The 15,698-nt window shown below is 43.7% G+C and overlaps 1 protein-coding gene across 1 annotated transcript; it reads right to left on the bottom strand.

Moving 5' to 3' along the window:
• Positions 1-9,944: 9,944 nt before the first annotated feature.
• Positions 9,945-12,906, bottom strand: LOC308080832 (E3 ubiquitin-protein ligase TRIM39-like). Its single transcript, XM_080422856.1, has one exon. The coding sequence runs from the start codon at positions 12,741-12,743 to the stop codon at positions 11,220-11,222; it is 1,524 nt and encodes a 507-aa protein (XP_080278982.1). The 5' UTR covers positions 12,744-12,906; the 3' UTR covers positions 9,945-11,219.
• Between the last annotated feature and the right edge of the window lie 2,792 nt (positions 12,907-15,698).

Here is a 15,698-nt window from a genome sequence, read left to right as displayed (position 1 = left end):
CACCATTTTGGAAAAAGGGAAAAAAAGAAAAGAAAAGAAAACCACTGTTGTGCTTTCGTACAGAATAGAGCAGTGGTTCTCAAACTTTTTCGTGCCAACGACCCCCAAATTGATATGTATTTGGCCGCGGACCCCCACCGGAAAATATGTTGTGCCAGGGATCCCCAGAAGCAAAGATTTGAGTTAAAAATGTTTGCCTTTTAGAAACAAGATTTTATACCAGCTTGCTTTCTGTTTTCTCTGATTTGTCTCGCAGAATCTGGCAACACTGCTAGTGGCTCCCCATTGGCTTAGACCTGTTGCCTATTTCTCTCGCAGAATCTGGTAATCTAGTACCATAGCTTGGGAGGACGAGACCGCCCGTTCAGAGTATGGGAAAGTATCCCCATTGGCTTAAAGGACAGCCGATGATGAAAAAGTGTTGAGAAAGTGTTGACTAGACTCAGTCTCTTCTTAGACCAGCGTGCTTTGCAAGATGGTAAAAAGATTTGCACCCATATGCAATCTGCTATTTTTCAAAAATAGCAGATCTACAAGGTCATTAGTTTATATAACTGCTATCTTTTAATAGCCAAAGTATAAAATATGGATAAAGTGGTTAAAATGATTGTGACGCTTTATTAACAAATTTAGCTGGGGACCACCTGGTACCTCCCAGGGACCCCAAGCTATATTCACCTGCTGATAACTGAAGAAGGGAAGATCGGCGTTACAATTTGTATTTTCCGGATGATAGAAGAGACCCTCGTCCTCCCCCCCAGACATCTGTTGTTTACGTCTTCTTTGAGAAAACGTTTCTGTGGGTCTCGGAAGATTAGTAAAAACCCTGGCGGTGGAGGATGAATTAATTAATTAATTCCTGGCCTGGCAGTCGATGTGTTAAGAGTAGAACATCACTAAATTCACTAGCTTCAGAACTTTAAACATCTGTGTATATAATGACAATGAAGCGTATTGTTCTCCAGACCACACACAGAGTATACCACAACCACTAACAACCGGCACAAAATGGCGCACGGCACAGCACAGCACAACCTGACACAAACCCCATTATGGATTAATATTTAAATCATGTGTGGCCTTTGACCTCTGTTTGTCATCATTAAAACATGAACAGCTGCTCTCCCTAATGGTTTACAACCACAAGAGGGACCAAATGTTTTGTCCTCGCTAATGTCTTGACACGGACCCCTATCCCAGAATTAATTGGTTTTAGAAGTAGCTAGAAATAACACCTCAGCTACTTCCTGCGCATCTTATTTCAGGGACACAAAGAAGACTCGGGAGGGATGCTGTCGTTTTAAAACTAGACTCATTTTAACGTACTGTGGTATCTGAGAACCACAGACTTAAAGGTTTCTATTGCTTTTATAGTTGTCAACAACGCCATATTGCAGTTAAGTTTGTTGTCCCAGAGATGAGAATGAATGGTTGTAGAATGAAGGAGTCATCACTAGTTAGTGAGGTTTCGTTGCTTCCAGTTTATTCAGACAGTACAGACAGTATAGAACAGCCAACCATCTCCACAGCCCAACGGCCTGGAGTGGCACACACACACCAAGATGCATTTCAGTATGGTTCTTTATAGCAGTGGTCACATTTTGAATAAGAGGAGGTAACATGTATGGGTGTGTCAGCCTTCAAAGGTGAGCCCCCCACCTCCCGGCCCCCACATTTGCAACTGTAAAGGGCAGGAAGGGGGAAGGAGACAGATGCATAGACCTCTGTCTCCCAGGTAGAACAAAAGGCAATGCTGATTGTAACCCCCACTCAGGGCCAACAGCCACCTCTTTGAATACGCTCCCCTGTCTGTAGGCTACCTGTGAAGCAACCATATGGAAATATACAGCAGACCCCCCATGGGAGACTTCAAACGTCTTCCACAAACACGTATATTTCAAAAGAACCACAAAGAATCCGCCCCCCATGAAAAGCGACCGGAACACCAACCAGGAAAAAAAGTAAACATTCAGGAAGACCAAAACAGCAAACAACATCACACAGAACAATGCACATACAAAAACCAAGATTACATAGTACAGCGACACGGTGAATTACATCAAATAGACACCCCCAAAACTAATTAGCGTGCAGGATCCCTCTGTTAGCCTTTTAAACTCCAGGATAAAACATTACACAGCCCCCACCCAGTGGAAGCTGACAGCACACAGTCGAATCACGCCCACCAAGCGATAGCACCACCCCCCAAGATCAATGTCCCCCTCGCCCAGTCACCAAAATATACTCAAAGATAGCCTAATTCTTATCCCTAAGTTTTACACCGTACCATCAAGCATATATGACAACTACCACGAAAGTGTCTACACGGAAAAAAGAAGGCAGCGTACCCCCCAATGAAACAATAACCCACAAAGTAAACTCACATTAAACACAGGAGACCAGAAAGTAAAAAAAATACCCTCGCAACACTTCCCATGGCAGCTATAGCCCCACAGTTTAACCCACGCTCATCACAAAAACATAACCCCAGGTCCCATATGCGCAGCGTCCCGTTCGATAATGTCTCTATTGCAGTCTCCCTCAATGTCATCTTCTCACCCAGCCGTGCTCCAACACCGTACCCAGATTTTCCAACAGATAGCTGCATGTTTACAACAGAGCGCTCCACTAGCGATCGCTGAAGATGTGTTACCACACTCTTCACGAAGAACCCCATCATCGCAAGTCCTCCACTCTGCCGGCACCCGCTGTCCTCACCTCACAACATACCCGCCACGAAGAAATTCGACACACCAATTTCTCCGCTCTGCCGTCTGCACTGCAGCGCGCCCTTCTAACGATCGCAGAAGATATGTTGAGCAGCCAGATGAGTCGTCCAGCCGTCCTAGATCTGGTCATGAAGTCCGCTCCTTGTAGATTCTCGAAAAGTCGTCGTCATGTCGTCCCGATGTCCCGCCGCACGTTCTTTCGACGCCTGGCTCAGTATCCCTGGAGACTTGCACCTCCAAAAAACCAAACCAACACGACTGCCGACTTCGACGCCATAATGTGGTATCTTGAAACCACAGACTTAAAGGTTTCTATTGCTTCTGTAGTTGTCAACAACGCCATATTGCAGTTAAGTTTGTTGTCCCAGAGATGAGAATGAATGGTTGTAGAATGAAGGAGTCATCACTAGTTAGTGAGGTATCTTTGCTTCCAGTTTATTCAGACAGTACAGACAGTACAGAACAGCCAACCATCTCCACAGCCCAACGGCCTGGAGTGGCACACACAGTTAGATACACTTCAGTATGGTTCTTTATAGCAGTGGTCACATTTTGAATAAGGGGGTGGGGGTCAGCCTCCAAAAGTGAGACCCACCCAGACAAACAATAGATCCCCCTCTGAGTTCCCTGATTCAATTTGCACCTGTATGAAGCAGGAAAAGGGGATGGAGACAGACCTCCTGTCTCTCAGGTAGAACAAAAGGCAATGCTGATTGTAACCCCCACTCAGGGCCAACAGCCACCTCTTTGAATACGCTCCCCTGTCTGTAGGCTACCTGTGAAGCAACCATATGGAAATATACAGCAAACGTACAGATTATTATTTTCATAGTATATTGTTCAGACTGATGCTAGGTTCTTGGTTTGCTTGTGATTCTAGTTTACTCTGAGGCACTACACTGTCTCTCTGCTTTCGATGTACGTGTTTACCTTGCTTATTGTAAGTTACTAAGAGAATCTGCTAAATGCCTAAATTGTAGGGGTGTGCCGACACTAATTTCACCAAACGATACGATACGATATTTGGCTCACAACTTCGATACGATACGCACTTTTTTATTATGAAAATATATAGGGGAGAATAAAAGCAAATGCAAACAAATAATTCAGACGCAAACTTGTAGCTTTTCAGCTACAATAGCCGTTTTGAATCCAAATAGGGCAATAGTGTGACACCTGACCCGAAAAAAAACAACATGTTGTCACCCCTTTCACCTCGGGGCTGTTTGCATGCCTGATTATTATTAATGTAAAAAAAAAAAAAAAAAAAGAATCAAAACGATATTTTTTTTTTCAAAAACGATACATATCGTCACGAAAACGTATCGCGATATATCGCGGGACGATATATCGGCACACCCCTACTAAATTGTAACATGATTTATTTATTTATTTTGACTTGACAGAAGAAAGCGAGGGACTGAAATGACTTGATATTTCTGCATTATTTTCATATTTACTCAACGATTTATTTCAGTTCTGACGTTTAGGTGAATACAAGTATTTGAAAGTGTGAGTAAGTAATTTTTTTACACAAATCCCATTACAAGTCATTTATGAGTTCTCCTTTAAAGTGTATGACCAGAATGACCGCCTTATTTCGGCAGGGGGTCACAATTCAATGTTTTTCTAATTTCTAATTTCTAAGTATTATGATCAAAGGATACAAATAGACCCACAAAAGGGTCCATTAAATGAACACTGTGGATCTTTACCGTGAGCATGCAGACACTTTCATGATCCGTCAATCAGTCCTTGAGCCGTACGAAATAGAAGTTCTAAAAATGGACCCTGTGGATTAATGAATTTGATCAATTAAATCTCCAAATTAATTACAACTTCAATTAATATTCTATTTCCCTCCCTTTTTAATTGTTTTTCTAAATGAATGTAAAATGGACACTCCTAATACAGCTCATCCACACTGGCCTGTCTTAACCACTTACACACTTAAAGCCCATATGTTTGAACGGAGTCCCTCATGGCTCTATGCTAGTGTATTTTCAATTTTCTGTTATTGTGGGGAAATCTTCCGTTGAAAATAGCCGATCGACAAGCTCACACAGCATTCCAGCGTTCCAGCGTTGTGAGCGGTGCGTTGCGAGAGGAGAGGAGAGGAACTATGGGCACAACAGCCTGCAGGTCACAAAGCTTTATACCAAATATCTTTGCTGACAATTGCCGATCTACAAGCCCACAACGTGACCACCATGTGTTGTGAGCTTAAAGATCAGCTATGTTCGCCGGATTTTCGCCCCCCAGAACAGGGACGCTATAGGGTTCATGCGGTGCGTTGAAGTTGTGGGATCCACTGGCTCCCTGTCTATAAGGCTAGACACACGCACGCACACACGCACACGCACGCACACACATACACGCACACACATACACACACAGGTAGTCCAGGGAGATGAGAAGCTCATCAGCAAGCAGGCTGTGATGACTTGGTGCCGCACGTTTCCTAGCTTAGCATTCACTGTGGAGGGTGTTGGAGGAAGAGCAGAGAGCCGTGGACAGCATGGCCACCAGGGAGGAGACGCAGGCGGGAAGGAATTAGAGAGGAGAGAGGAGAGGAGAGAGAAGAGTGCATGGAGAGGAGAGGAGAGGAGAGCCGAGTGGAGAGGGAATGAGAGGAGAATTCCCTGGGAGGCAACGATCACGCACCATTGCAGTATAGGACAGAGACAGGGGGTGAAGAAGAGGCAACAGGGAGGAAGGAAGAAAAAGAGAGGGTGAGTTGCGAGAGGAGAGGAGACAGGAGAGGTAATATGGGCACAACAGCCTGAGGCATATTCCAGAGGGCGAGGACCCGTGCAAAATAACCCCAGTGGATGTCGAGATACAGCGAAAAAGAGCGAGAAGATGGGGGTGGGGGGAAAGGGGGGGGGGTGGGACTCCAGTCCCAGTCCATCCCAGGAGTGTATCTCATGATTTTATTCATTTAGCCATGACTTCATGCATTCATTACCCTGCATCTACTTGACAGCGTTGCTAAAGCTGATGCGTCTGTGCCCAAATGTGAAGTCCAACTTCTTCGCCCCCCACCCCCACCCCCGTTTTTTGTTATACGGACGGATTGTTGTCGACACTGTGGCCATTATGGCCTTTTCTCGCTTTCTTCTTTTCAGTCACGCTCGCTTTGTGTGCTCAGGAACACCCAGCATGCACCCTGGCATCGCACCTCTAACCTCAGGGCTTCAGAGTTCACAGAAGCAAGGCGTGCAGAGTAGACTAGAGTGGGAGTTTACCCTGTCCCTACTTCACCTGAGATGCAGTGGTGGGAAAAGTATTCACATTTTTAAGTCAAAGTATCAATACTGCGATGTCGAAATAGAAATACTAAAAGTCCGGAATTCAAAATTTGCTTGAGTAAAAGTACGTAAGTATTGGTATCAAAATGTACTTAAAGTACCAAAAGTAAAAGTACTCTTTAATGCAGAATGTCCCGTTTCACAAGTTATCATAAGTCTAAAAAAATATAAAAAATCTTCTGAAAATAGTAGATCTACAGGCTCACAACGCCTCGCATCGCGAGGCGTTGTTAACTTGTAGATCGGCAATTTTCAAATAGCCAAAGTTTAAATAGGCCTGAAATGGTAAACGTTTTGTGATAATAATCAAAATCTACAAAGTAACTAGTAACTAACAATTTCCTAAGTTTTCTAACAATTGTAGTGGAGTAAAAGTATATTTGCCTCTGAGATATAATGGAGTAGAAATAAACGTACCGAAAATTGGAAGTACTCCAGTAAAGTAAAAGATACCTCAAAATTGTACTTAAGTACACCACTGCTGAGATGTGGCCTGACGTCCCCCCCCTCTCTCTCTCTCTCTCTCTCTCTCTCTCTCTCTCTCTCTCTCTCTCTCTCTCGCGCGCGGCGCTCGCTCTCTCTCTCTCCCTGGTATTTCTCCCTCTCTCTCTCTCGCTGGTATTTCTCCCTCTCTCTCTCTCTCCCTGGTATTTCTCCCTCTCTCTCTCTCGCTGGTATTTCTCCCTCTCTCTGTCTTCTGAGATTCAACGTGTTTGAAATTGTAGATTGGGCGATTTTCCAGACTTTGCGTCACACTGCCATACAACAAAGTATAACATAGCCATAGGCCACTCATTTATGAAAACTAAATACATATGTAAATATGTAAAAACTAAGTTTCAGTCCGACAACACAATGCTGTTTTGTTTTGCTTGCAAAGCGTGTGAGGGAGGCGTGTACTTGGAACATGTCGGCAAACTAGTCAATTAAATGCACCTGACAGCCTGTAACAGAGCTCTGTGTTTCTGTTCTTACAAACAACTTTACAGGAGAAATCCATGGTTCCTCACAAGAAAATGGATCAAATAGCCTTTCCCTGTACTGTAGTGTAGCATGACATTGTTTTGCGGCTTCGTAGAGGGATTTGATTTCTTGTTTTAAATTTTCATGCATCTGGTTAATTATCCAGTCCAATTCTTTTCCTTTTTTTAATGACCCGATTATTTGTGCCATCACTGTGCGTGTGGTTTAGTTCTGCAGAAGCTCACAGTGTTTTGGGAGGGGGGCTCCGAAACCTGTAAACCCCGAGGCCTCAAGTAGTTTTAAGGCACATAATTATATTGCTCATCGCAATATATTATATATTAATGTAATAAGTACTTTTACGTTAAGTATATTTTGATGCCAATACTTTTGTACCTTATACTTTTGAATACAGGCCCTTTACTTGGAACAGGGTATTTCTGCTATATGGCACTTTTAGAGTTGAGGACTTATTCCACCACTCTCTCTCTCTCTCTTTTTCACTTTCTCTCACACACACACACACACACACACACACACATACACATACACATACACACACACACACTCGTGCACAGCAACAGACACACAGGTAATATACACGGTAAATATAACGGACTGACAAGAATTCAGTGTTGTAATTAAGTGTGGATTTTGAGACGGCGGTATCTTGACTTTTCACATGCTCTCTCTCTCTCTCTCACACACACACACACACACACACACACACACACACACACACACACACACACACACACACACACACACACACACACACAGTTACACACAGGCGTGCACAGTCCAGAAGACAGAGATGGAGAGCTCTAATTTCCACCCGGACAACAAACTCAGTGGCCCTTTCATCACCCTGAGCTCAATCTTGTCTCTGACACACGCAGACACGCACACACACGCGCGAGCGCGCACACACACACACGCACACGCGCATGCGCATGCGCACGCACACGCACACGCACACGCACACGCACACGCACACACACAGTTGAATGTACTTGAATGCACTGATGGGACTTGTACTTGAATGCACTCAGTGACTTAAACACACACACTCTCTATCACACACACACACACACACACACACACACACACACACACACACACACACACACACACACACACACACACACACACACACACACACACACACACACACAGGGTTACTGCTCTCTCTGTGGACAGGAGAGATGGCATTATAAAAGAAAGAACAGCTGCTATTACTAATTTCACACGTCTCTCTCTCTCTCTCTCTTTCTGGAGACCAGCGCTGTTCCAGTTGCGTAGCGAAAGGCACAGAATAGTAAATAATAGTAAATAATAGGTTCTCACTTAGAACTGCAAACTTTTTCCCTGACGACCAGGCTGAGCTTTTGAAGCTGGTTGGTGCGAAATGTAATCTGGGATATTTGGCCATCCAAAACACTATGATTTTAATGATAATACAATTATAATTTTATCATTTTAATTATGCAATTATGATTTTCTGTCTTTAATCCATTTAGGGCAGGAACCCCTTTTGAGGTTGTTGTTGTTGTGTACAGCATATAGTAACATATTTTTGAATACATATTTGACATTTTTCAGAAAAAAAGTCAGGATTTAGAAGGTGTTTTTATTTTTCAAGATTTTTCAAAAATAGCAGATCTACAAGCTCATAGCGCGGCACGAAGTGACGCGCTATGAGCTTGTATATTGAAAAATGTGTGCAAATCTTTCAATATTTATTTTATTTTATTTTATATTAAAAAGAAATAACTCAAATAAATTTGCCTCTGGGGGTCCCTAGAACAAAATATTTTGAGATGTGGGTCTGCAGTCAAATACATATCATTTTGGGGGCCCTTGACATGAAAAAGTTCAGAACCACTGATATTGAAACATACGTTTTTCAGAAAACTGTTCTGATTTAGAAGACTTTCGTAGAATCGGCCTCAGGTCTTAATGGGCTAAATGCACACAGAGATGCACAATCATAAACAAACACAATCACAGTTATACAGTCACTCATTTGCAAACACACACACACACACGCACACACACACACGCACACACACACAGTGCTCATCCTGATTCATCCCGGTAGTGCAGACTGCCCCCAGGAGAGTTCTCCAGTTCCATTAATTATAACACCGCTTTTTCTGAGCGACATAAAATGAACTTTTGCCTACGTTCATCTTTTTCTTTCACTGGAAGCACTTAACTCCGGAGGCGAACATGACCGGCTGGATGAAAGGAGGGGGGGGGGGGGCGTGCGTAGGAAGGTAGTACTGTATACGAGGCCCCGGTGCCTTCGCTCCATCGGCGCCATCAAAGCCTTCTTCTGGGAGAAAAGGGCCGAGAGACACCAGAGAGGACTTCTCTCTTTCTGATGTCTCAAGGAATTAACATCTGATGTGTCTATATCAGGGGGAAACGGTGTTTCGCCCTCCTGAGCTATAATACGTGACGCTACTACGTTAAGAGGTAAAAGTCCATGGCCAACAGGAACATCTGTCAAATGGGTTGAAATCTCTATTTCTCTCTCCATCTCTCTCTCTATGTATGACATACGTACATATATTGTACATACAGAGAGAGAGGGTGATATAGATCAATATTTTAGGGGTAAATGTGGGGTCAAGTTTATCAAAATTGTCATCCATGATGATGTAATTTACCAAAAAAAGAATACATCAAATATTTTAATTTTATAATAAAGCTGAACACAGTCCAATCCAATCCACTTTATTCATAGAGCACATTTAAAACAACAGCGTTGAACCAAAGTGCTGTACACTCAGTAAAAAAATGTAAAATACTAAGAGTAGACCGAAAGGAGGGATCTGGTTAAAACATGGAGCCTATCGCCCCGAAACCCCCGAGGGGTCCCCCCCCCCCCCCCTCCACCCGTTCAGAACCTCGTCCAGAGGCCAATGGAGCGCGCTAAAAAAGAGCATTAGTCGATTTAGCCAGCACAAATCTCTCTTCTCTGCTGCTCTGCTCGCTGCCCTGTCTGTGCTTCTCCCGCTAGCTTTACGGCCTAATCCACTGAGAGGAAGGTGACAATGTGATTTCAGCCACTCTGTGTGTGTGTGTGTGTGTGTGTGTGTGTGTGTGTGTGTGTGTGTGTGTGTGTGTGTGTGTGTGTGTGTGTGTGTGTGTGTGTGTGTGTGTGTGTGTGTGTGTGTGTGTGTGTGTGTGTGTGTGTGTGTGTGTGTGAGAGAGAGAGAGAGAGAGAAACTGGGGGGCAAGAGACGGCTCTGATTAACTTGCCGAGGTCGTTCTTCACAAGGACAGAAGTCCGTTTACATTCTTCGTATTGAGAGACTGCCTCTAGCTGTCTCTGTAGATGAAAATAGCCGAAAATAAAGGCAAAAGTGTTTAAATTGTTCCTCATTTTGCTGGGGACCCCTTGGAACCCCCTCAAGGACCCCTGGGGGTCCCCGCGCCCCCACTTTTAGAACCACAGTTCTACCACTTTCTAGACAGTGTTACCCCATGTTTCGAGAGACAGCGTGATCCGTCGTGGCAACGTCGGAGTCGGTTTGGGATCTCGCCCCTCCTGGATGTTTCTGTGTTGGCTGCGTAATAGCCTTCATAGTTGTCTGTGTTTTAGTTTCCTGAGTAGGCTACTATCTTACTTTACCTTTGTGTTTGATCTTGTGTCTATTCCTGGACTGTAGACCAGTGGTTCTTAAGCTTTTTGAGCTCTGGACACCTAGCATACGACCTCAAGGACGGTGGCGTTTGTGGCCGCTCTTGCGCCCTAGGCAAGGAGCGGCTGATAGGGGGGGTACATGCGCGTCTTATACGTCTCATTTCCTAGGCACAACCTCAAATAGGGGGTGTTACAAACGCCCCTGAGAACCAGAGACAAATGCTTTTAAAAAACAAACCTCTATATAGAACCATATATCACTCTATTGGATTATAACTATGATCATAAACCAGTTAAAGTACAGCATTTGATTCTGTGATGTATTGGAAAATAATAATTATAAATAATAATAATCTGAATAATCAGAATAAGTATAATAAAGTATCAAGAAATTGAAATACTTACATAGACAATTGATAATGGACAAAGGACAATAGTCAATTATTATCTAAATAATAGATATGATCCATAACAACATGACATGTTGATGACATCACATGAAGTGATGTCATTTTTAAAGTGTGGCCACAACAGAATCACGTAGATTCTATGAAACTAATATTATACTCCTTTAAAGAGTCCAAAAAATAGTTTATCATCATCATTATCATCACCATCACCATCATCATCATCATCATCATCATCATCATCATCATCATCATGTTGAGCTACATCATCCACAGTTACACTGATCTTCCCTGGTAACATCTTCAGAGGGAGAGTATGACCAGTCTGAATAAATGGAAAGAGTGTTTCAGTGAAAGTGCTTGTGAAGGTGTGTATGTGTGTGTTAGTATCGGGATCAGAGAATGACAGCTTTCCTTCATTCCAGTCCAGCTGGACTCTGATCCTCTGAAGTTTCTGCTTCACTGAGAGATCATTGACCGACCCTGATGAGGAGTCTACTCCGTATTTACCTTTATAGAACACTATTCTCCAGTGTTGACCAATGCTGTTTCCTTTCCTCTGGTAAGACTCTGCTAACACACCCAGTGACCAGCGTGTATTGTCTCCAACCTCAACATCCCAGCTGTGAGTCCCTGAGTTAAAGCCCTCCGAACCCAGGACACGGCCGTAGTGGTCAAACCTCTCTGGGTTGTCAGGGAGCTGATGTATATCTCCACATATCAAACTGGTGAGATCATCGGACAGCATGAGACATGGATGGGCAGTGTTGGGGTCCAGAACGACAGGAGTGTAGGAGACAATGTCCTTCATCTTGTCCCAGACTCTGAAGGTCAGGTTGCTCAGGTGTTTGGTCACGTCTATCAGTGGTCCTGAGACCGGCTGTGGGTCCTGCAGTGTGAACTGGAACCGTTCCATTGTGGTCTTGTAGTTCTGCAGGAATGAGATGTGTTCAGCTCTCAGCTCCTCCTCTATGACTTTGATCGTGTTTGAAAGTGTTGAAATCTCTTTGTTCAGACCCTCAGTCTTCTCTTTCATCATCTGACTCTTCTGCTGCTCCTCCTCTCTCAGTGCGGTGATGCAAGCCTCCTCTTCCTCTTGTAGAAACTGATGAAGCTTTTTAATCTGTTCCTTAATCTGCCTCTCTGTGTGCCGGGCCTGGACCTTGATGTGTTTTGCTGTTTGGTCACTTTTTGTTTTAACTTTATAAAAGACCTTCAGTTTGTCTTGTAAAGGCTTCAGTGACTTCTGGACTTCCTCCCTGTGGTCCAGTGCGGCTTCATCGATGGGCCTGAAACTGTGGTTGGTGTGTTTTTTTGAATCTCGACACACAACACACACTGGCCGTTGACATTCCAGACAGAACAGTTTGAGTTTCTCAGTGTGCAGACTGCAGAGAACCTCAGACCCTGATGAAGTTCTTTTACGTTTTGAAGCTCTCTGTCTCTCCTGTATGAAGGCCTCACACAGGTTCTTAAGAGCCCGGTTATGGGGTGGGTGACCTGTTGAATGTATTTCCTTACAAACAGGACATTCCTTTATTCTCTTCTGTCTCCACCATCCCTGCAGACAGACAATACAGAAGCTGTGGCTACAAGATAGTATAACAGGATCTTTAAAGATGTCACTACACACAGGACAGGAATAATCCTCTTCTGGAAGAGACGACGTAGAAGCCATTTAGTCTCTGAGCGAAGCTGCAAACACTCTGCTCAATACAGGAAATCAGTCAGCCAGTCAGTCAGTCGTACTGTAACTGTAGTAACACTTCCTCCTCTAGAATGTTCCCTGAAGTTTACTTTCACTTTGAATCCTGGTTCTTGTTATACTCCAAGTCTGTGGAAGTCGGTCCTCCCTCACTGGAAGTTGTGCGTTTGATGTTAGGACAAATCTTATTGTTCTTCTCTCTGTGTGTGTGTGTGTGTGTGTGTGTGTGTGTGTGTGTGTGTGTGTGTGTGTGTGTGTGTGTGTGTGTGTGTGTGTGTGTGTGTGTGTGTGTGTGTGTGTGTGTGAGAGAGAGAGAGAGCGAGCATGTCGTCAGAGAGGATTGTTAAGAATAACAACCTCCCCGTTTCCTGGTTTGTCAGATGACTCAGGCAAGGGGCGTAGCCTTTACACACACACACACACACACACACACACACACATACACACACACACACACACACACACACACACACACACACACACACACACACACACACACACACACACAGTATACCGTATGCTCCACACATATCAAAGTGGTTGAAGGAGATGTATCAGAGTCAGGACTGTATTTTATTTCTCATACTTATATTCAGGTAGATAAGGAGCAATAGAGGGAACATAAAGTTATACTTTTTTTCTTCTTTATCTTCTCTGAGTGGGCTTCTTTCCTTGGAGCCACCCTTCTTACAGCTGAGACTTCCCGCGTGCACGCACACACACACACACACACACACACACACACACACACACACACACACACACACACACACACACACACACACGCACATAGACACACACGCACATAGACACACACGCACATAGACGCACACGCACACACACACACACACTCAGAGTAAGAGAGCAATGACAGAGTGTGAATTTGAGGAGATAGCCAGAGAGTGGGAGGGAGGGAGAAAGAAAGAAAGAAGGGAAGAAAGAAAAGAAGGGGGGTCTAGTGAGCATACTGTAGCTAACAGGTTGTGATTGCTCTCCAATGAAGCCTTTGTTCCTACAGCTTGTTCCATTCAGAGCTAAAAACGACACGCACTCCAACGGCAGTGCTCCCTTTAGGGACCACACACGCACGCACACGTGCAGACACGTGCACGCACGCACGCAAGCACAGAGCCACCTGCTTACATACCTACTGTAGCACCTTTAAGTTGTGTTTGTCGGTTCTTTCTCCATAGCTTGGCAGCATATAAGCAAACATTTGAGGGATCTCTGTTCTTCGATGTTGTTCCTTTCTTTCTCCCTGTCTCTTTCTTCCCTTTTCAGTGTTCCTCTCTCCCTCTCGCACACACACACACACACACACACACACACACACACACACACACACACACACACACACACACACACACACACACACACACACACGTACACACATGATATATGGAGTCAATCAGACTTCATTGCACAGGGCTGTGCCAGCCTCAGGATATTATCTTGCTCGCCTCCCGCGCGCCCAGACGATAAACGCTTTATGTGTCCACCGGCTCTCATGGAGTAATAACAATCACCCCGCCCTCTCACCCACCCATCGCCATCCATTTTCAGTCTAATCTGACATGTGACCGTAGCGGCCGCCGTTCCGAGGCAAAAGCCCGTCGCCTGGCATCCAGCAGTCAAGCATCTTTAATCCATTAGGACCGGGAACGCAGCTGTGTGTCATTTTACGATTTTCTTTGGCTATTAAAAAGTAGCAGATATACACTTGGTGCCGCACTATGAGCTTATAGATCTGTCGTTTTTGAAAAATCTTGAAAATTTGGTGCAAATCTTTGAATATATATATTTTTAAAGTGAACAATTGTAACTCAAATCTTTGCTTCTGGGGATCTGGAACGGCATATTTTGTTTTTTTTATATATTTTTTTATATTTTATATTTTTTTTACATGTTTACATGTTTCCATTTTTCCATTTTTCCATTTTTCCATTTGTCCATTTTTACGTTTTTACATTTTTATATTTTTTATGTTTAAAAAAAAATGGAATCGGCCTCAGGTCTTAATGGGTTAAAGGAATACTCCGGTGTTTATTGTGCATACAAAAAAAAACACCAGCCTCTCTGTATACACTCGATAACGCTGTATAGGAACTCTCTCCGTAGACCAGTGGTTCTCAAACCTTTCTGGATCAGGGCCCACTTGAAAATCTCGAGGGCCCACCCAGCTCACCACTTAACACGGCTGTCGATCGGCTGCCGTGCTAAGTGCGTACGTTTGCAAAGCATGTTTATTTTACTGATCAATCAATCGTTTGTGTTCTGGCTTGAATCAATGGAACTAACGTAGTATACGTCTTATTGATTGGTATGCCATTTTAATATTAATGTTATATTATCATTTCAATCTTCGTGTGTTGCCAATTATTTGGGGACCCAGTGCCTTGCTTAGACTAAACGATGAATATTATAGCCAGAATTGTAAATTAATTTAACTAAGTCGGAGAGGTTTATTGTCGGTATCAGCCGAGAATGCAAGAGTCTATCCCTGTTACAATGCGCTAGACCCGTGGGATAGGTGGAGCGCCGCACCTACCATCAGCTCCCAGTACTTCCTGCACGACTTGCCACACCCAAGCCATGCTACTCATATGCTGAGTTGGCGGTGCTCGGGATCGAACCCATGACCTTGTGGTCCAAAGGCGAGGGCTACCCGGACACAGTGTCAAAATCAGTGGTGTAAAGTAACTAAGTACAGTACATTTACTCAAGTACTGTACTTAAGTACACTTTTGAGGATTTTTTACTTTACTGGAGTATTTCCCATTGTCTATACTTCTACTCCACTACATCTCAGAGACAAATATTGTACTTTTACTCCACTACAATTATTTGAAAACTTTAATTACTAGTTACTTTACAGATATAAATTATTACATTATAAAACATACATCAACCACTTTAGCCCTATTTTAT

The sequence above is a fragment of the Gymnoscopelus braueri genome, assembly GCF_963280865.1.
Source record: "Gymnoscopelus braueri genome assembly, chromosome: 24".
Taxonomy (NCBI): Eukaryota; Metazoa; Chordata; class Actinopteri; order Myctophiformes; family Myctophidae; genus Gymnoscopelus; species Gymnoscopelus braueri.
This window is presented reverse-complemented; position numbering and strand designations above follow the sequence as displayed.